This window comes from Micropterus dolomieu, linkage group LG18, assembly GCF_021292245.1.
Source record: "Micropterus dolomieu isolate WLL.071019.BEF.003 ecotype Adirondacks linkage group LG18, ASM2129224v1, whole genome shotgun sequence".
NCBI classification, from domain to species: domain Eukaryota; kingdom Metazoa; phylum Chordata; class Actinopteri; order Centrarchiformes; family Centrarchidae; genus Micropterus; species Micropterus dolomieu.
Window position 1 is genome coordinate 16134063 of NC_060167.1, and position 22981 is coordinate 16157043.

Consider the following 22981-nt stretch of genomic DNA (forward strand, 5'->3'; position numbering starts at 1 on the left):
CTGCAAAATAAATGGTATAAATCAACTAAATTACTCACGTAGTTTTGTGTCATGGAACAACATTGCACTGAACATGTATTTCAAATCCAAACTACCAAGTAAAAATTTGTCTAAACCCCTTTTGCAATCATATAAACTGAGCTAAAAACTCGTCAGTTGACGTTGTTCTAAAAAATTAAAGCGATTCAATGCGAGAAATTACCAAATAAACTGAAGATCTCGTACACTGCTGTACAATACTAATTCCCTCACAGAACAGCGCAAAAAGGCTCTAACCAGAACAGGAAGAGGAGTTGGACGCCCCGGTGCACAACTGAGCAAGAGGACAAATACTTTACAGTGTCTAGTATGAGACAAGCAGGGTCGTTAAATAGTACCCGGGAAAACAGTTACAATGTCAACAGTGAAGGGGCGAGTCCAGGATGTTGGCCTTAGACAGAGTTGCAAAGAAAAAGCCATTTCTCACACCGGCCAATAAAAGATAAAGTAAAGATATTAAACTTGTTTCAGATTATTAGTTTTAGAATATTTTCTTTTTATGGTTTCTTCTTTGCAACTTTGCCTAGAAGGCCAGCATCCCGGAGTCACCTCTGTTTACGTTTACAGCAACAGTAATCATTTACAGCATTAACAATGTCTACACTGTATTTCTGATCAATTTGATGTTATTTTAACGGACAAAAAATTTGCTTTATTCAATATTTTTTGTATTGTCAAAAAATCCAATGAAAATACAAAACTAGCAATGAGTCGATCCCACCAACAAGTATTGTCCGTGTTTTCAATGCTAGATAGATAGATCTTATCACAAAAACAATTTAAAATGCTGTTGCACTGGGTCACATATTCCTTCATTAAAATGAACACAGGCACTGTAGTTTCAGTTTGAATCCCACATTCACCATGCTGCTGCCTTAAATACTCACTAGCACAACAAGTGTGTATTATCCACTGCTGAAAATAGTCCTCAACAAACAATTTTCTCCTGTTTGCTAAAAAATATATATGTATAACGCTTTCAACACTGATTCACTTAGATTGTGGAGGAGTCTCCTTTCTTGAGTCAAGACATGCTGGAGAGCTGCTTCCCGTATGTTCTGCTTCGAAACGCCTACAGAGAGGTGTACAGGTCCTTCATCATCACTCTGGGCTGAAGACTTTGTTATACGTTTAGTTTAACCTTTATTTATCCAAGAGACTATTTTAGTGTGAATGCATGTTTTGTTTTTATTATCATTCAGTCTCTTATTCATATAGGTCTGCAGATTCACACTAGGTTAGTCATGGCCTTGGAAATTTTTGTTAGTGTTGATAAGGCTTCCTGTGAGTCAGCCTTTATATACCCACATTACAAACTATTGTCCCTCATTTTACAAACTCTATACTTGCTTTTATTCTGCCTATCAGTATTATAGTGTACATTTATGACTGCTGTGTTATTACTAATATCATCTTGAATCATTCAAATGCATATCAGGTATATTCTGTAACATCTGTTTTATATTTTGAGTGAGTGAGTGTCATGGCACAAAGAAAACATGTTTTTAAATGTTTAAAATGAAACCACATATTTTAAGATTTTTAATGGATCATTGTTTTAATAGTTGGTGTTTAACATTTTTTCTGGCTAGTTTTTCCATGAATAAAGATGATAATAATATTCTATTTGTTTTCTTTTTGGTCTATATTCAACATGTGTTCCTCATCTATTTCCAGTCTGTCCTCCACCCTTGCTACCCTCCCATCCTTCCTCCCTGGATGAGAGTCTTGTCTTCTTCATTTTTCATGTACTATTTAAATGATGCACTCCAGTTTTGCAGCACCAGAAGTGTCTGTTACTAATTTTAGACGCCTTTTTAGTGATTTTATTTTGCAACCTTCTTCTCTTCCCTTTTCTCCTTTCTTCTCTCGTCTCACCCTATTGTGTGGCTATATCTGTTTGGTTTCCACACTGGAGATATGGATGTTCACATGCGTTTGTGTACAAGAGAGCCACCCTTCTCACAAGAGCACAAGGCGTTCAATTCCCACAACAGGCAACACTTACAATAATACACAAAAGAGCATTCATCAATAAACAAATGACAGATCCTAAAAACAGCACACGACCAAATCACATACTTAACGCAAAGTATATAATGTGCATTGAGTGAATCAATTAATAGAACAATGGTCTCTAATGGCCAAAACTACAAAAATAAGATTCAGCTTGTAAAAAAAACTTTTTTCTTTCTTTCTGTTATGTGCAGAGGGAGCAGCCAGATATCATTTGGGAGGTTTGCTCATTTTTATTTCATCATGCTTTCCATTAGGCGCCAACCAGACTTGTAAGCTGCCCCTTTCATGTGAGATCCTTAATGCTTCTTTCATTTCTTATTTCTGTTAAAGATTTTATGGGAATTTTTCCTGGCCTGCTTTGGAAAAGGGTGGTGTCCTCCTCACTATTCAGAAGTATAAGCACTATATAAACATTTAATAAATGGTTTATTATGCACAAGTGTTCATGACATTGAATGGCATTGTATTAAACCACAGTTTTAATAATATAAAATATGTCTTAATGGGAGAAGTTATAATTGTTGACAAATATTGTTACTTAAAATATCCTTACATGCGCTTAATTCTACATAATAGGCATGTAATAAACCATTTCTACTGCTATTAAATGCTAAATAGTGGGATTAAGAGTTCATCCAAATTATAAAAATGTGTTACTGGTATAATCTGTAGTTTTTTGGAAAGCAAAATAATAACATATAAAAGTTGTATAAATATTAGTAATAGTAGTGATGGTATCATACAGGGTGTGTCTATTCTATGTGATAAGGCTTTGAATGCAAATAAACTATCCACAGTGGATCCTGTCCCAAGATACTGCGGACAGTTAATGGTGGAAACTCTGGTGCTGATATAAAGACTCTCTGCTGATTGTGTTGGTGACGCAGAGCCTGTTCTGCTGACACAGAGGATTACACACACACACACATGCACACTCACACATACTGCGCACACACTGCAAAATACAGTATACATACACATGTATCTGAGAGTGTAAACACAGCAGCGTAGATTAACATAAACTTCAGCACTATGTACACATTCAAACAGAAAACATTCACACATGCAGGATTTATAGTAACACAGAGAGGCAGAGGCTCATACTGTGTCTCTATAACACTTTCAATCAAACACATAGTCCTCAGCAGCGTTCAGTGCCAAAGGCATGACACCAATTTGCAAGATACACAGAGGAGCTGATAGACATCTCAGCCTTGTGACATGGAGGACCACACTGGTTTATTTTTCCTACTCTGTAGTTGCATTAAATCACAACATAAAACTGTAAATCTGCTGATGGGACAGATTTAGAGGGTTAGATTTGTTTGTCCAATGAATGGTGTGTTGTGCAGTGAGGTGTAACTGTATTTTCTTGCGCTATGCTGACATAGTTTGCATGCTTTTCATCAATGATATGATCACTAATATGCAGTATTTAGGATGTTGTTTTTCACAATCAGTTCAATTATCTTTTTCTTTCTTCTAAATTACAAACAAAAACAAACTCACTTAACTATACTTAACTTCTCATTTAACTCTGACTTGACTGGGCTCATTGTTTCTTTATGTGTAAATAAATAATTTGAAAGGGGGGAAGCAAACAAAGTATGTAGTACACTGCTTTTAAAGGTCAGTTCATCCAAATTATAAAAATATTTCGTTTCACCTTACTGGTATCTGGGCATGTGTTTATTTCTTTTGGTTTTATTTGTCCAGGTTTTAAAATATCTGTCTCTGTGATTTCTGTATTCACCCCAATTCTATGTAGATGAATGGCATGAATAATTGCATTTAAACAAGAGTCTAAGAAGCCGTACTTGTAGCAGGAGGTTGAGCACGTCGTCCACTGATGACAGGGTTGGTGGTTTGATCCCCGGCTCCAAGAGTCCCTAAACTCCAAATTTATCCCAGCACTAAGCATGTGTGTGTGTGTGTGTGTGTGTGTGTGTAAATTGATGCTGGCATTGTAACATACTCATAATGACAATGCTAACATGCTGATTTTGCAAGAAATGTTTACCATGTTCACCATCTTAGTTTAGCATAATAGCATGCTAACATTGGCTAATTAGCACTAAACACCAAGTAGAGCTGAGTCTGATGGGAATGTAGGAATGTATCCATCCATCCATCCATCCATTGTCAACCGCTTATCCTGCCTACAGGGTCGCAGGGGGCTGGAGCCAATCCCCGCTGACATCGAGCGAAAGGCGGGTTACACCCTGGACAGGTTGCCAATCCATCGCAGGGCTGTAGGAATGTATTCATATAAAAATTGTTGGACAGATATAAATTGTGACCTGATGATGGGCTTAGAGGAAATGGTAGGGGATCATCAAAGTTATTACAATTCATCTAATCCCAAATTTGGAATCTAAAATACCTTGGCAATCCATGCAATTATTGTTGAAACATTTTACCAGAAACCAAAAATGTCAACCTCAGGGTGGCACTGAAATAAAAGTCAGTGGCTCATCAAAGTCTGATTCATCCTCTGGTGATCACGAATTTCCATACAATTTCATAATAGTGGTTGAGATATTTGAGTCTCAGCCAAAGTGGTGGACTGACTGACAGACAGTCATTGCCCTCCCGAAAGCCACACCAAAGTCTTTGTTACTCAGTTTGATACACGAGACACACTGATAGTGTTCTATTTCTTGGTAAAAGGTAGTTCCAATGAAAATTGTTCACAGCACTCCTATCCTAGAAATAGAGATTACACTGGAAGTTTAAATGTGCTGTAAGCGCCACAAATTAAATTCCATTCACATACTTTGTATTGGGGTGGTGGCAGAAAACTCAAATAAACAAACTAAACCAAAACTATTTGCACGGATAATTACCACACAAAGTGAGACAATATGCATTTTGCAATTGGTATGAACCAACCTTGCATAAATCCCAGATGGGTGATTGAGTGTGAGGTTCATCCCAGAGACCAGAGGAACTTGAGATGATAAACACTTGACCCTTTGAACACTGTATTCAGTCAAAAGCACTTTGACTTGGATAAAATCTATTTGATTCCACTGTTGTAAAAACAAAAATGACCACTCTGCGTGCCCTCCAACACCCTTAGTCTTTTGAACATCTAGTTCCCATGTAGAGACACGAAATATTTTGTTGTGATTTATGGAGCAACAAAATCTGATTTCTCTTTCAGAAGTGTAGGTCTGGTGAGTAATAATTGGCTCAGTTCACTGAGTGGACAGAGAGAGAGCAGAGGGTATGTGTTCGTCATCATTTGAGGAAGACCGAGAGGATGACAGAAGTGACACTAAATTAAATATTTCATCTGTAGTGTTTCATTTACATTTTTTATTGACATCACAGTATGAATATGAAGTCTATTAAGAGCATCATACTCTTGCATTTGTGTTGATTCTCTCTCTCTCTTGACATTAAAGCGGCGATAATCAAAACAGCTCAAAGTGACATGGGAGATGGAGAATCATATGTCATAATGTTACTTCTCTTCATTTTTGCAACATGCCATGCCATGTCAAAGAGCATGGGAGCATGAGAGTCAGTCTGACCCAGCAGCCAAAGCAAGACAAGCAAGGAGGGAGGCAAAAAGCAGGCAGGGGTTTTCCCAAGCCACGTTGTCGCACAGCTCTCACAATACTCTATAAATAAAGACTAGTAATGGATTTAGGACCTAGTGTTTAAGGACGACTTTCATTGTCTTGTCTGATCTTGGTCTGTCAATGGACAGAAAAATGTTTGGTTTTTTTTGTTAAAAACTAATATTTATTCATGTAGCAAAATATTTTGACTCTGGATTAAAGTAAATTATTAATATGATCTTAATTATGATTTGAACCTCTGTGCTGTTGATTGATGCTGCAGTGGCAAAAAGTTTGTACATGCACTAAGAAAGTCTCTGACACTGTAATTATTTTGCATTTTGTGGACAATCATTTTTAGCAAAAAAAGAGCAGAGGAACCAGAGGTGACCTTTTAAAGCAGTTAAAGAAATATTATTTTTAATGTTCTGTGCATGGCAGTATCGAGAATGGCAGTTAACATACTGGGCTGTTGTGGGTGGCTTTCTAGGACGAGCTTTGTTTATGTATTTTGGTTCGGGTGACTCTGGTGGGTTTCAGTGAAAGACTCTCTGTGTAGTTCCCTAATTTGTGGCTGCGGTGGAAAATTCTCATTTGGGATTTGAGTACACACGACTTGAAAGCCTCGCAGTCAACACTTCATCAGTAAGTGAGGTCAACTCACACACACTTCACACAACGGGTGTACACATATACACAAACACTCACTTACTCACACACACTCGCACACACACACACTCACACAAAGATACACATACATATATGCACACACTGACACAATTTGGTCCTGCCTAACCAATCAGAATGAAGTGGAGTAGGTCCCCCCAGAAGTGGGTGGGAGAGCTGTTGAAACAGAAGTCTGTCTCAGGACACACAAAGTTTGCATTGGTGGTTTGGAGAACTTTTCTGCTTACTACTTCTCTGCAGTAATTTTCCTTTTTCACCCTGTTATTGTTTTTTTTTTATTGAACTCTGGGGTCCATTGGGGAGCAGCTTGATTGTGGAATGGCTGAACTGGTGCGAATCCGTAAGAAACGGCTACAGATACCCATCTCTAGGTAAGACAGGGGGTTAAGATTAGTACAGATTATATCATAGTTAGTTAACTACACATTCAGCCTTTCTGTGACTGCATAAATTAGGCTGGAGGTCTTTAACACGCTACATCTTTAAAATTAACATTATTAATAACTGGTGAACCAGGGCTGTCTGGGTCATTTTCAGTGTAGGAGTTTTCTTGTTTTGCAGGAATGGAAATATGTGAATCAAAAATACTCCCTGCACAGCACAGAGATGAGTGATAATGCACTAGTCATCAGTGTATTTTTTGACACATTTAATGTATGCAGATCTTTATCCTAACCATAAAAAGATAGTTGCCCTCTTAACTATTTTTAATTTGCAACAAGTGAGCAAACACTTGTTACTCCAAGTGACTGTGTGAACACTCATCTTACTAACGCTTTAGCTGTGGGAGGAAAGTGCTGCAGCGATGACGGGGTCATGTGGTTTTGTTTTGGTTAACACACTGATGTATTAGTGTCTGCAGACTTCAGAGCTCGACACCTTGTTTGTGGTGTTTGAGGATAATTTTTTTGCCAGAAAGTCACACATTTCTCTTGCCATGATAGTCATCATTGACAAGTGATAATTCATAGCACTTTTATGTTGATATGATGTGGATTTAAGGGTTTTGTTTTCTTCTTTTTTCATAATAAAACATAGACAGAGAAATATATTTCAAGATTTGTACTGACAAAACTGATGCCATTCAAACTCTTGTTCACTGCTGTGCAGATGTGCACCTAGTAGGGAAGACACTATGCAGTGTGTAGCTTCCACAAAGTCTGAACCAAAGGAAGATTTGTCATTTCTCACTATAAACAAAGCTTCACAAGTGCACTTGACGAGTAATTTCCTGTAAACGTCCTGTCAGAAGCTCTTCTCCTGCTAACATTTGAAACAAAAAAGACTGTGTTATCGCGAATGATTACTTGAGACTGAAAGTGAGCGGTGGCATTCAGATGCATGCTATTTTTATGACTCAACAGCTTTTGAAAGCCCTTGCCAGCGTGATAAACACTTGAAAAGCTGTGAGCGTCTCATCCCCAGGAGTTGGCTACATGGTGTGACCTGGAGCAGTTTGAACACAATCTTTCTTGTCACGGCACCATACGGGAAGCCCACCAAAATGTTTTAGAGGAATTATCTGTGGCACAAATGTGTTATCATATCAAATAAAACTCTCTTTCAAATGGCCACAGAGAAAATTAAATCCAGTTGAAGTAAAAAGATTCCAGTTCTCTTCATCGTTGCTTTAATATGCTATGAAAGCTTTTGGATTTATTACTTAGATGAAATTACATTAATACACTGCAGGTGGGTTACACTGTAGGTGCTCCAAGCATTTGCTTTTTATTGCACTGCAGGAGATGAGTGCATTCCCACCAGTTCCCTCTTATAATTTGATTAAAATAATAATATAAAACATCATCTTTCATGGAGTGCGTTCACTTTGGAGTGGGTTACATAACAACTCAACCATGGGAAGTTTTCCTCTCATGGAAAATTTGGCACTAATGATGTCCACTGGCTTTCTTTGGGCAGCGTGGCATTTACATCACTTCCACATGAACTCTCTCCTTTCACAAGGATTACTCAACCTGCTGTCAACTTTCACCTCTTGGACCTTGTTTCACTCACTCAAGACAACGACAAGTGCTGTCAATTTATGGCGCTGTGTTAAGAAAGCTTAAGTCCCCATTATGTTGAAAATAACCTTTCTTCTGAAGCTATAACTTATATTGCCATACCAGTGTGAATTAATGTGAAGACTTTGATGCCAAACTGCTGTAACATTCAACCATTTTCACTGTTACCTCTCAGTGATAGCTGTTTTGAGAGGCGAAACAGCAGTTCCAGTACTTTCAAAAATTACCATTTTATTTAGTTGTGATCACATCCATATAGTAAGATTGTGTTTGTTTCCAGGCTGAGGAGCATGCTGAAGCAGCTGGAGGAGACAGATGTCGACTTTGAAGAAATCAAAAAGAATCTGGATTTCACTGTGTCATTACTGGAGGCTGTTTACCTCGATGGAACAAGGTACAATATAGTTGAATGATGTGATACTCAAAACAAAAGCTAATATGTTGAGAATCTTTTTTAAAGCGTTGATTACTTTGAACTAGATGAAATATTATATTTGGTCCCGGCCCAAAAGGGCGCATAATGACAAGATACAAACTAATATCAATAATTTAAGGTATCTATATCAACTCTGGGGTGTCACGGAGGCTGGAGCCTCCAGCAAGAAGACAGTCACAAGGCTAACACATACATTCACACTCACATTCACACCCATGGGCTACCAGTTAACCTAAACTACATGTCTTCCTGAAACCAGAGCACTCAGAGGAAACCCACAAAGGGAGTTGTGAGACAACACAACATACCAAACTATTACTTTTTATTTATTTGAAAAAATATATAAGCAATGATTGGCTGCTTGGGTGGCGTGGTTGTGCAGTGGTTAGCACTGTTGCCTCACAGCAAGAAGGTCGTGTGTTCGAACCTTGGTTGCTCCGGGCCTTTCTGCGTGGAATTTGCATGTTCTCCCCATGTCTGCGTGGGTTCTCTCCGGGTGCTCCGGCTTCCTCCCACTGTCCAAAGACACGCGGACTAGGTTGATTGGTGACCCTAAACTGTTCTTAGGCGTGAGTGGTTGTCTGTTTTTGTGTGGCCCTGCGATGGCGACCTGTCCAGGGTGTACCCTGCCTTTCGCCCGATGTCAGCTGGGACTGGCTCCAGTCTCCCGCGACCCTGTATGCAGGATAAGTGGTTGACAAATGACGCAGACCAACTACAATAAGTGACTTTTAGAAATTCAAGAAAACAGCCCAGATAAACTCTCATTAATGTGCTGTTTAACTAATGTGATGCTAATGTGGTTATACATATTATCACTGTAACCAGACAGGATTTGAACCTTTTGACACAGAATGTTTTTTAGACGTTACAAGTGCACTTGTAAACAGGGAATGATTTTGGACACAGCAACTGATCCTGTATAGCTTTAATTCAGTAAACATCTATGACTGTGTGTTTTCACACCATGTGTCAACATGTAACATTTACTGCTTGTCTTTATCTGTATATGCATGTTTTTGATCTAAGGCAGTGTCTTGAGTCTGAGGATGACCTTCAGCAGCTTCAGTCAGATGGGGTGCCCTCAGAGGTCACTGATTGGCTGGCGTCCACCTTTACTCAGAGAGTTCGGCGGCCTGTACGACGCTCAGACGAAAAGCCCAAGTTCCGCAGCATTGTGCATGCAGTGCAGGCTGGGATATTTGTGGAGAGGTAAAATAACATTTTATCTCTATTTCAACATTATAAGGTTGTTTTATTTAACAAGGGATGTATGATTTGGAAGGATGTTTAATGTTGTCTTGTCTGTAACGATGTAGCTACTTCAGAAAAGAACCATTGACATCGCTATGTATGTTTTATTAATGAGACTTACAATAAGCAAGGAAATGATCATCTCATACTATAAAATTCCCATTGTAAATGACTGATTTCAAAGTCTGTACTATAACTCTAATAAAAGCTCTGTTGGTACAAGAAGCCACAGAAAACACAGACAGCAGCACGGGCCTGTAAAACATTAGCCTCCTTTTCTCTTTAAAACATCCTTCCAAAGGGGACAGGGACTTATATAAACAGCTCCTGAGACGAGTTCACTGCATAATGTCAACATCTGAACTTTAACTGAACTCAACATAAACATTGCATTATTCCAGGATGTTCAAGAGGGCCTACACCGCAGCCATGCCAGACCAACCTGCAGAGGTCGTAAACTGCCTCAGGGTAAGCCTCCGCTAACCATAAATCTCACTGCACGTCATGTGTTTGTGCAATAAATCACAAAAGGGATCGTACACACCACAAGTATGCATCAATAACGCACTCACTTTCTTCTCCGTCTCTCTTAGGATGTCGACCGCTGGAACTTTGACGTGTTTGCTCTGAATGCAGCCAGCTCTGATCACTCTCTGCGAACTCTGTTGTTTGAGCTGATCACCAGATATGGGCTCAATAGCCGTTTTAAGGTCTTTTGACTTTGGATTTCAATGCACAGTGTAGTGCACTTTCCATACGATTTGTTATCATAGAAATGCAAGAATGTCAAGTGCTCTGGATTAAATATCTTGCAGTAATATAATCATTACTGCCCTAGTAGACTTTTGTGGGAAATATGTGTTGTAACTGCAGATATAATCAGACATATGGGTTTTATTATCAATTTGTGGTGTTTGAAGGAGCAATGGGTTGCCAAATTATGTGTGCGAATAACATGCAACATACTGTAGGCCCTGTCAATCCTCTATTACAACATTGGACTTCAGCTTTTATTGTTGACATAAACTTTGTGAACCTTGGATTTTTCAACACAACTTAATGATAATGTGATGCTCTTTGCAGATCCCCATCTTGTGTCTGACAGAGTTCTTGTCTGCACTGGAGAGAGGATACTGCAAATACAACAACCCCTACCACAGCCATGTTCATGCTGCTGATGTGACTCAGACGCTGCACTGCCTGCTGCTACGCTCAGGACTCGTGGTACGATGGGCTCACTTACTCTCATTGTTGGTTAACTGCTTCATCCCATTTTTAAAGGATAAGGCTGGTGGTTTTCTATGTTGTCTTAGTTTTCTACAAATCTCATGGAATGACCAAAACCATCAATGTGTTAATCAGCCAGATTAACAACAATTTGTTGATCGGATTTGTTTACAATCAGAAAAATTAAAAGAATTATACTTTAAATCCCAGTGATTCAATCTGTACTTACACATTTGGGAAAGACCACTTCTAAATCACATCAAACACATCTAAATCATGACTATGAGATATTGCTTAATATCAGTAAATGTTCCATTCCCATGTCACAACTGACATTCTTTGCCTATACAGTAAAGGACATAAAAACTGTTCCTCTCACAGTACAGTATGTTTTTATATGAATGTGTTTTGTGTCTTATGTCTATAAAGCACTGGCTGACAGAGCTTGAGGTGATGGCCTCACTATTTGCTGCTGCCATCCATGACTATGAACACACGGGAACCACAAACAACTTTCATATCCACTCAAAGTAAGTTCTCTTTATGTGAAACACACACACACACACACACACACATATATATATCCGCCACCATCACCTCCGCAACCACCAAACCCTGCACATGGCTACACGACTGATTATCTTAAATATTTATATATAATTCTTTTTACAATTTCACAACAGGATGCTGCATATATACAAACATGTCAGGGAATGTAGAAATAATAAGCTAGTGTTTCTTAAAGACCTTTGTGCAATTTTAGAAAGAGAGAGTGAGAAACAGAGAAAGCACACTCTAGAGCAAACATATCTTCATGGGGGGAACGCAGTATTTTTAGAGGTCTATTTTCCACATAGGAGGGCTGAAGAGCACAGTCTCTTGGCACCCATCATCATCATGCTTTATTTCGGGAAAAATAATTGTCCACAGTAAGACAACATGTCTTAGTAATAGAAACTAAACAGTATCTATCTTAAAGTCATACTCCACTCAAAACACATCTTCTGACTGCCACACCCCTTTTGCAAGCCTGAAATCCTGGCAATTATAAAGTTGTTGTTTATTACTTCATAAGGAAGATTGGCTGTGGTCAGCTTGAATTGATGGTGGTTACAATTGATTCCAGAAGTATCAAAAAGGTCCATAGAAACCTCTCAAACCACTACTGCAGCAGGGTGCACTTCTCTGCTGTCCACCTGTATGCTCCAGTCAGTCAACATTTCGCCAAAATATGACTAAACAGCGTCATGCTGTGCAGCATGGGGCTCTTCCAAAGCTTTGAAGCTCTGACTGAGGCTGTGGATAATACTGCAGAACTACAGTATACTGTGTGATGGAAATTCTTGTGAGCTATTGATGAAGGTTTCAGGAAACTCAGGGCTTAAGCGGCAAGATTTATTGAAGCCCAGCTTGGGAGAACAGACAATGTAGTACCAAACCAAATCTGAAGATCACTTCCTGGTCCACAATATTTGACAGAGGTCATTATTTTTCCTAGGGCTGTGAGTGACCTACATGACCATACCTCATCTTTTACCCACATTGAGCCCACGAAGGAAAATTCCCTCACAGACTGGACTGTATTTGAAGTTTCTATGGTTGTCCACAAAAAAGGTGAATAAAATTAAGATACAAAAGTTAAAAACCCTTTATTAAATTTGTTTCTATGTATATTGTGTTGCTATAGTATCAGACTCACAGTGGGAATGGACTCAGAGAGCATGACTCTAGGTAAAACAAGCAGTAGCTTTATTGCATGCTTGTACAGATGGATCAGGCAAAGGTACCAAAAACACAAGGCAAGAATCGGGGATGCAAAGACAAGGCTAATGTCAAAACTCACTGGCTCACAGCAAACAACACTAGGTACAATTAACTCATTAATTACAATTTATTGCTAGTATAAATCGTTTAGTCTACAGCACCACAGCTGAACTTGCTAAAAAAAAATTGATTTGTCTGCAGGCAAGCATACAATTTCTCAATAAAGAAGAATAAAGTTTTCCAATGCTAATAAGGTGCAACAACTAGGGAGTAAAACATGCCATCCAACTTCCTAGAAAACATCATATAAAAATCAGTAAGCAAGATAGATTCTCAGGGGATGAGAAAATCTTTCCAGTACCTCAAAATTTCAGTACACTATTAACTAAAATATCTTTCTCAGAACATTGTCTCTATTTTCACTATAATTGCAGTTAAATTACATACTTTTCAAAACCATTGTAACCATCATGAAGTCAAGCGGACTGCTGGCCACTTTCTCTGTGAAGGTCGAAGCTACATTTTTACAGACCCCAAAAGAGCACTGTAACACACAAGTGAATGTTATTTTGAAGACATTTTCACAAACGTTTTATTTTATGTTTGGTTTAGGCATCAAATTAATCACTAATTGGAAAACTTTTCACGTTGTACTTTGTTACCCATTTCAACAGACTAATTAAGTAGATTATGCAAATAAGTGGACACAGGATGCCTGATTGAGAAATTAGTTAATTAACTTGCTATACTGAATCATTTACACCCACATGGTGCCAGCTTTTATCACATCCCACTCTGTCTTCAGCACTTTCAAATTCATCATTACAGACCTACAGTCATTGTGCTTAAATTACTCCCTGAGGACTCTCTTTTTATCTCATTCCCACCTCCTCCTCCCCGTACTACCACAGAACTGTACAACCACACTTGTACGCATGTGCAAACTCTTTCTTTTCCACTCTGTCTGTCTGCCAGGTCAGAGTTTGCTTTGATCTACAATGATCGGTCGGTACAGGAAAGCCATCACCTGAGTGCAGCGTTTCGCCTGTTGCAGGATGACCAAATGAACATCTTCATGAATTTGACAAAAGAGGAATGGATGTAAGACAACAACATTTTTTCCATCTAAAGTTGTGCTTATTGTTGTTGCAGTTCAGAGTTTCAGTTACGTTACAAAATTGACAAGTTATAGAAAATAGTTACACAGATTTGGCAGAAAAAGACTCTGCTCTAAGAGAGAGCTCTCAAACAATTGGAGCTAACAACCCCCCCTAATAAATACATGCATTTAAATCTCAGTGCATAAGAAGGAGATTGAGGTGCTCTTAGAGAGCTGCATTAGAGTATCAGTGAAGAAGTAGCAAGACAGTTATTATGACCCCGATGTATACCTGCATTAATACAATTTGACATGACTAGTCAGCACGACAAGCCACGCAGTGCGAATGAGCCAGTGATTGTAAAACATGGACGAAACAGACTTGTATGTTAAGTGCTTAATTTACTATTAACTAAATTAAGAGTTTCTATAGAACTTGTTCAACATTCAGGGTGGATGCAAAAGGCATCACACATTTATCCTGTTCCTGTGGATAAGTGGTTAAATGAAATGAAAACGACATGATGTCAAGACATTTTTCAACACAGTGACAATGAAACTTGATAGCCAGAGGTTTTTTGGTGATCTAAACCGGTAAGCATCCATATAATAAAAATGAACAGAACAGATCAGGATGAAATTTGAACAAATGGCATGACAAGCTCTTTTTCTAGGAAAAACCCTATTGCTCTACACGAGTTTTTGTCAAAGGCCATTCTGAGAACTCACTTACTGAAATAGATATAGATGAGAAAGGTTTGACAAAATTCAAGAACAAACTAATTTCAAAATTGAAAATAAAAGACAAAAAACAACAATGAATGTATCCGACTAACACGTGTTGTCTGTGTAGAGTCAGTGCATAGACATCCGCTGACTAAAAACTGTGACACACTGTTACACCGGATCCCTTAATCACCGTGACCATGGGCACTGTAGTTTATTTTGAGTAAATCCTACAAACACCATTCTGTTGCTGTAAATACTCAATAGTGCGTATTTATCTGCAGCTGAGAGAGTTCATAACAAAAACACAATTTGCTCCTTTATTCGTTATTTCTGCCACAAGCTACAGAGCCCGTGCTCCTTCAGTACCATAAGAAACGGTCGCTTTTTTGTAAAATATATTTTAAAAAAATTAAACTATACATTTGTTACCTGTTTTTAAAAATGTACAACATCAGTGGGAAAAAATGTGTTTGGTTTCACAAGCAGTCAGAAAGTATTGTTGGTTTGAGTTTTTTCATGAGATTGCTTGACAATAGAATAGTCATTTGAAATATAAATATTTAAATTGTGTAACTGTGTTTGTGGACTTAAAATGGCAACGGGCTACATACTGACAGAAAGGGAACAGAAGGGGAAAGTACCCATGAGGGCAATTATCTGTCCAGCTTGAATCCTTAAATGAAACTGAGTCCAGCTCCAAGGCTGCTCCTCCAGCTGACAACAACCTCTGACCTCTTAAGATAAAATTTGTTACTATTACTGTATGGTGACTCATTCACTCATCTGTGTGTTTGACTTTGACTGCAAAGAATTGGAAATGTGGGCAGTGAGTTAAAATAAAAGTCACATATGGTTGATTGTTATTGACAGAGATGTTAAACTAAACTGTCATCAGCTCACTTTCTCCCCACATTCTTGTGAGATAGGTTTTACATTCATGGAGGCTGACACTTCTTAAATCAGAGATTCAGTATGTGACTGTGTTATTCATGGAGGAGCTATGCAGATATCACCAAAGATAAACAGCAGCACCGTACTGTAACAGGTAGCAGTCAGTGTTACCATGGGAACAAGAAAATCCACCAGGAAATTTAAAAAGGTTATAACCTCATTGAATCTCCCAGCCTGCCATTTTTTACTTCATACAGTTCATTCCCAAGCAAGCTGTGTGTCTGTTTTTAGGGAGCTGCGATCGCTTGTTATAGAGATGGTGTTGTCAACCGACATGTCCTCCCACCTCCTCCAAGTCAAAGCGATGAAGGCCTGTCTACAACAACAAGAACGGTAACGCTAATGGATTGTGCTGTTGTTGATGCTGTGCTGCATAATCAAGAGGTCATAATATGAATGTTCCGAGCAGCTGATTAAAATAACTTGCACAGAGAGGCAGACGTGCAAATTAGTGTCATGCTGGCTGGTGTCTGTTTTTTTAGGCATGTCTGAGATGCACAACACAACAACAAAAACAAGAAGTGCATCAATGCTTTCTCCAACAGGATTGACAAGCCCAAAGCACTGTCTCTGTTACTGCACACGGCTGACATAAGCCATCCATCCAAGCCCTGGGCACTGCACTCTCGCTGGACCAAAGCCCTGATGGAGGAGTTTTTCAGACAGGTAGGAACTCTAATAAAGCTCAACTGACAGTGTGACTGTTTCTGTTGTCTTTTCCTCTCTTCTTCTTAGTTCAAGTATTATTACACTTGGATTACTGTGAAATAATATTGTAAAAACTCAACCGAAAATAAGTTATGCTATAATGCATAATCGTTCATCTTTGTTAAAGGAATAGTTTTTGCTGAGAGTTAGATGAGAAGATTGATACCACATGTGGATGGTAAATATGCAGCTAGAGCCCGTTATCTTAACTTTGCATAAAGACTGGAAACAGGGGGAAACAGCTGGCCTGGCTCTGCCCGAAGGTAACAAAATCTGCCTACACTTGCACTTGCAAAGCCAAGAAAATGTTTGGCATATAACCCCCTGTAAAACAGCTACTTGTAATTTGCACACTTCGCTTTTATTTTAATTTTTTTTACATCACTGTACCACATATAAAAACAGGATGGATTATTGGGGTTATCTGCCAAACTATTTTCAATGTTTTTGACAGAGCCAGGCCAGCTGTTTCTCCTTGTTTCTAGTTGTTATGTTAAGCTAAGCTAACCAACTGCTGGCGGTAGCTTCATATTTGGCATAAAGGTACGAGTGGCATCAATTTTGTCATCTTGTAATTCTCTGCAATGAAGCAAATAAGCGTATTTCCTGAAATGTCAAACTATTCCTTTATGTGTAAAGAACAGGTGCATCAGTCTCTTCTGTGTTTTATACATAATATCATCAAACATTATGTAAAACTCAGAGATAATTTATAGAAACATGTTCTTTGTCATTTGTCATTTTGTCCAACTTTAGGAAGTAACTATAACTGTACGGCACCCTTTTTGCTTAAAAAAAATACTTAAACAGTCGTTAATTTACTCTTTAAATAAAAAAAAATTCCCATCACATCTCTCTCAAGCTCTGATCTCTGCTGTTTCTTTCATGTCCTACCTACTTCTATTCTTAGTTGGCTGGTTTGATGTGTTATCATCCTAGCATGACTGATGAGTCAGAAGGTTGGATGCCTGATAACAGTTTTGTAAATGACTCATCGGAGTCTAAGAGGGAGAGTGGGAAACCTTCAAAGAGGTTTATTACATCAGAGCTTAAACAAAAAACACATAAATAGCACTTTAGGTATGAAGCAGAGTCATGGGCAGCACGGTTGTCCAGTGGATAGCACTGTGGCCTCCCAACAAGAAGGTCATGGGTTCAAACACCTGGTCGTCTCGGCCTTTCTGTGTGGAGTTTGCATGTTCTGTCTGTGTGGGTTTGCTCTGGTTTCCCCACCATCAAAAACATGTTGGTTCTTCAGTCAGTGCAATTGACTAGGCACTGATAAAAACCTGGAGTTGGTCCTTGGGCGCTGCACAGCAGCTGCCCACTGCTCCCTTGAGGGATGGGTTAAAGTGCAGAGAATGAATATTGCAACATGTACAACAATAATAAAAGCATGTATGTAATTTGGTAGTTGAAGCCACGCTAGATCTTACAAGCTCAGAGTCGCAAGTTATTAACAATAAAGCAAAAGCACTCATCTCAAGGTCCATTCAGTAGATATTTTGGAGCTTGCGATAATCTAACATGATCTTCATCAGCAGATGGAGTTTTCATGGAATTAGGTGTTTTTAATACTTACATACTTTTAAGCCAACACAGATGAAAAGTCTTTAAAAAGCTATTTTTTCTATTTAAAAATCTACAGTTTGATGACAACTGGGAAAACTACATCTGCTGATAAGGATCACTTGAAAGCCTTAGAACAGCAACTAAATGGACCTTGACGTGAGATTAGACTGGTTTTATTGATATCAAATGATGCTTGATCCTGCAACTCCCCAGATATTTACTTCAAAGCTGATTTTGGTTTATTTAAGTACATTTGGCAACATTTTCATAACTGTTGGCTTTAATTTTGAACTCAATGACAGCTCAGTAAGAGATCAACCATCCGATCAGGTGTAGGAAGTGTTTACATTGATGTCTGCGTCACTGTAAGAAGATAATAAGTCCACCATGCGTTCTTACAACCCCCTTAAAATGCCAATGTTTTTAAGCAAATGCCTATTGAGCCTTGCAAAATGGCAATGCAAGAATTGGCTAGTATTGTGAGCCTGGTGCTTTGACTGAGTGTATTTCCAGTAAATGCAACAATAAGTTGCTCTGTGCTGTCATCTTCTTACCTCTATTTTCACTGCCTCGACTTGAAGAAGAATATAGAATAGAGGAAGCGTTGGGCAGCCTTACTCTCTTTGAAAATAACATGTGAGAAACCTCTCTCTGAAAAGGCTCTTTAATGGTTAGTGTGTTACTTTAAAAAACAATATGGTATTCTTTGAACAATCTGAAAGTCTGGAAGTTGGTAGCGAATGTTGGAGTCTTATAACCTTTTAAAAGTTATTTTCAGGCAATGTGTGGGATGCCCTTTAAGATGTCTTCTATCTCTCTTTCTTTCTTTGTGAGGGTGATAGAGAGGCGGAGCTCGGCCTGCCCTTCTCTCCTCTGTGTGATCGAAAAAGCACCCTGGTAGCCGAGTCCCAGATTGGTACGTTACTCAAAACACTTTCCAAAACCTCTTCTTCTTTCAGTCAGTTCTCTTCTCACCGATATTCTGTAAAGGAGATTTAGTTCCCATCCACACTTCTGTCACTATATCTGTCACTATACCACCATCTAAAAATCTTCACTCAGAACACTAAATTCTTCTCTCATCTTAAAAAATACAATCGATTGTAAAGCACTTTAAATTTCATTTGATTTGTTTGAAAGGTGCTGTATAGTTTGATAAGTTTGACTTATATTACTTCAATCACTGAATTACCTTTGAATTTCTTTACCTTTGTAAAAAAACAACCCCCAATTTTTCTTTCTCTGAAACAGTTTTCCCCATGCTAAAATGGGCAATATTTATTCATGCAGGTTTCATAGACTTCATTGTGTATCCAACATTCTCTCTGTTGACGGACATGGCTGAAAAGATTGTTATTCCTTTGGTGGAGGAGAACCCAGGTCCACCAGACCCCTGCAACAGACACAGGTAACAAACAGACAAGGCTTGTGCACTGAAAAGTACAGTGTACTACATTTTTGATTGGACATTTTTAGCAGAAAGAATAGAAACCATTTTGTCCCAGTGGTCACTCATTGTATTCAAACAAAAAACTCCCTGCGGCCCAAATAGTATTATCTCAATAGACCACTGTTACAAAAAGAGACATCTGTAAAACTGTTGACACCTCAAACTTCAAACAAGGTTAATTAACCACTCAGAGCCATAGAACAGTCCTGCCTTCTCATTCAATGGCCTCAATTTCCATGTATTGATCTTTTCATCTAACTCTCAGCAAGAAAACAACTATGCATATTTCCCAAAACGGCAAACTATTCTTTTAAAAACATCTAGCTCTTTAACTGCAGAGAAACTCAAAATTATCTTGAAAGAAAGTAATGTGAATGAAGGTAAAACTGGGGGGAAAGTATTGCTATGAGAGCACTGTTATTTCTCAATAGTAATCTCTGGAGGGAGAGCTCCAGAGGGCTGCAGTGGAGCCTCGCTCATATCACAGCTGAGCTGGTGAGCTTCCGCTCCACTTGGACACGACACACCGAAGACAACAAGCTAAAATGGAAGGAAAGTGGCTCCAATGGTATGTCGTCATTCATGTTATGAATGTAATGTATGCTCTGTGTAGAGTCACAAATAAGGTAAAATATTAAAGAAATAAACAAAATTCAAAATTCCTATCATAATTTAATTCAAGTACTTAATTTTGTATTGAAAGTTTCAGTTTAAACAGTTCACAGCAAGGCTTATCACATAACAATCTTGAGAAATGGTTCTACTTGTCAGAGTTAAAATGATCACCTATGAAGAGTTTGACAGCCTCTGCTTACACAGAATAAAACATCCTTTTTTCTAAATGTGTGATTTGGCATGGACAAAGCCACTTTGCTCCATAAATGTGCTCTGTCTCCCTGATTTGATTTGTTATCTACATTCTTTTTGCAGTGATCTCATAAGGAGATTCATAGATACAGATAGTGTTTCCCTTTCAGCTTAACAAAATTTTCCAATGCCTCTTCCAATCTTCTATATCCTCCAGGATTTTCAGACCCCAGTGAGACAAAAGAGCAGCGATCCAGACAAGAGGAACTGTCAGAAAAATCCATGCAAGACCCAACTTCAGATTCAAAACCGTAGACAGGACTTCATTTATAATATGTGCTATAGAATATCTACAAAGATTAACTGGGGTTTATGTTGAGTCTTTGTAACAAAACCACAGTGGCTTCTTTTACCATGACTGAGGGATTCAGAGGAGGGGGGGGTTTGGTTCAAGGTTAACATCATCTTCCCAAGGTAAGATGCAGTGTATTCACAGATGTCCTCATGTCTTATTTTAAGTGTAGTATACTATGATAATTTAAATCCAAAGTATACATGCTGGACATGTTATACAGTATAGTGCATGTTATTAATTTAATTGGCCACCTAAGCACTTGTAAGAAATTTAACATTTTAAAAATAGTTAACACACAACTCATTTAACCATGCAAATGTTGGAAATATATCAAAGTTTGTCATATGTGAAGTTTGGTATTGATTCATTATAAGGCTGGCCTTGTTATAGTGGGAAATTGTGCCTTGATGCTTTTAATTAAAACATTTAAAGAATTCAACTGCAATCACGGATCCCAATCTTTGATTGAATTGAAGCTGCATTCCTTGCATGATTTTACAGCACATTCAGTGGCTCACTCTGCAAACCAATAACTGTAAAATATAAAGTTTTCTGAGATTTCCCTCTTACATACCTGTTTTTTTTATGTTTTCATGTGAAAGCAGATCCTGGTTTAGGCACTTTGGACATTCAAGATCTCTAAAACAAAATGGTTGAAAACAGACTTCATGCTGCCTCTGACTGTCAAAGTTGCTTTTAACTTGACTGGATGCAAAATTCATAAACTGTGTGCAAAAGAAAAACATCCAATCACCAATTTAAACATTTTATTGTATCAAACAAATTTAGATTACAGAAGTAATCAATCAATTTAAATAATATTGGAACCAAACTCAGTACACTATTATCATTCAAAAACAGAACAAACATTACATTTTCCATAAATACACTGCAGAGGAAAAAACAAAAGCTTGCACAGGAATGTTTAACTGTTGTTCTTGTTCATTGTGGACATAGTGGTCATTTTTGACCACAAAAATGTTTTGCACAAAGCCTAGTGCTCATATTTACTTAATGGGCCAGCTCAAGTGAAATCATCACTCTTTTCTATGTAATCCCTTTTTAAACCTTATGTTTGACTATAAGTTGTGATATTTGTAGCACATAATTGATTACCCCTGTTTGGATCTATTCTGATTTAGTTTACCATTCATATTAGAATACAGTATTATTATATTATTATACAGTATTATTGCTATTGAAAGGTGTGGTTTAATTGTAGCTATATTTGAAGCTGTCCTATCAGGCAATGTATCCACCAAAAGCCAAAGTGTCCTGTCCTTTTAGAAGTCTACATCCTAAACATAATTGAGCAAGGAAACGTCAACCACAGGGCTAATGGTAGCAATAAAATATATAATTTTGATATAGTTTAGTTTCTTTACTTTAAAAAAACTTTTAGAAATATATTGAAAATGTAACTGACCATTTAAAGGATATGTCCTTAATATGTCAGGTTCCAAATCCATCCAAAACCTTGAACCCATACTTCCCATAATGCAACTTAAAGGAATTTTTTTTACTTTAACATTTAAAGTAAAAAAATAATAAATAAAAGGTCAAGCTGTCTGGTGCCTGTTAAACCAGTGATTTCAGTTCTCTGCTCTCCCAGCTGGAGGGGCTGTAGAGCAAAGAGAGCGAATTGGCTCCAGGGTCGCCCAGAGGGTTCAGCTTCAAACCCAATTTCTTATTTTAACAATTGTCAAATAAGCAGTTTGACATTGCATCTTCATCTTCTTCATTTAGGACAACAGTAAGGACAGATGAAGTTATTCTATATCCAAGTCAACTGGGTGGCTGTACAGTAATATATGGCACATAAATGACTGATGACGCAATTCTGTTACTTCTATGTTAAATGTGCATGATCTGAGCAGTGCACACACATTTGCAGCCCCAACACACACACAGAGAGAGAGAGAGAGAGAGAGAGAGAGAGAGAGATAATTGAAATACAAAACAGTAAAAAAAAAAACACCAATCTTGTCACTTAGAGTGAATTTTATTGAAAAAATTCACAAAGTTGCCTCATGGGCTTTACTTTACACATACAGATATTGTGTGTGAGGTATTGGCAGTATGATATGCTACATTTCTTAAGGTGTAGATTCATTCCTCAAGCCAGTTTAAACATTATGATCATTTCACCTTGATGGAGATAATCAATTTGGACTTTTGCTCTTAAGGGTCTTTAGAGCATTCACCTTAAGTGATGACTGTAACATGCTTTCACAGCAAAACTTTATAACAGAAGTGATCAATATCACTCAGGCTATCCTAAAAGCTAACTG

At 38.1% G+C, this 22981-nt stretch overlaps 2 protein-coding genes across 2 annotated transcripts in view; both read left to right on the top strand.

Annotated features, from left to right (window-relative positions):
• The window catches only part of nckap1l (NCK associated protein 1 like), a 28430-nt gene extending 26770 nt beyond the window's left edge, over positions 1-1660 (top strand). The window contains exon 32 of the mRNA XM_046028498.1: positions 1038-1660. Within this exon, the coding sequence (XP_045884454.1) occupies positions 1038-1154 (117 nt within the window). The 3' untranslated portion in view covers positions 1155-1660. The remainder of the gene's footprint in view (positions 1-1037) is intronic.
• A 4922-nt stretch (positions 1661-6582) lies between these two features.
• Positions 6583-21024, top strand: LOC123956367 (calcium/calmodulin-dependent 3',5'-cyclic nucleotide phosphodiesterase 1B-like). Its single transcript, XM_046028499.1, has 14 exons — positions 6583-6685; positions 8619-8732; positions 9804-9986; positions 10430-10496; positions 10622-10738; positions 11112-11252; positions 11685-11785; positions 13995-14120; positions 16030-16131; positions 16344-16464; positions 18913-18994; positions 19369-19486; positions 19960-20096; positions 20553-21024. The coding sequence occupies exons 1-14, from the start codon at positions 6633-6635 to the stop codon at positions 20648-20650; spliced, it is 1560 nt and encodes a 519-aa protein (XP_045884455.1). The 5' UTR covers positions 6583-6632; the 3' UTR covers positions 20651-21024.
• The last annotated feature ends 1957 nt before the right edge of the window (positions 21025-22981 follow it).

Bases quoted from the DNA above. Each gene is read 5' to 3' on its own strand.
- LOC123956367 (XM_046028499.1), top strand. From the start codon at position 6,633: ATGGCTGAACTGGTGCGAATCCGTAAGAAACGGCTACAGATACCCATC. The intron at 8,733-9,803 runs GTACAATATAGT...TTTTGATCTAAG, and splicing joins GTTTACCTCGATGGAACAAG to GCAGTGTCTTGAGTCTGAGG. The intron at 9,987-10,429 runs GTAAAATAACAT...GCATTATTCCAG, and splicing joins GCTGGGATATTTGTGGAGAG to GATGTTCAAGAGGGCCTACA.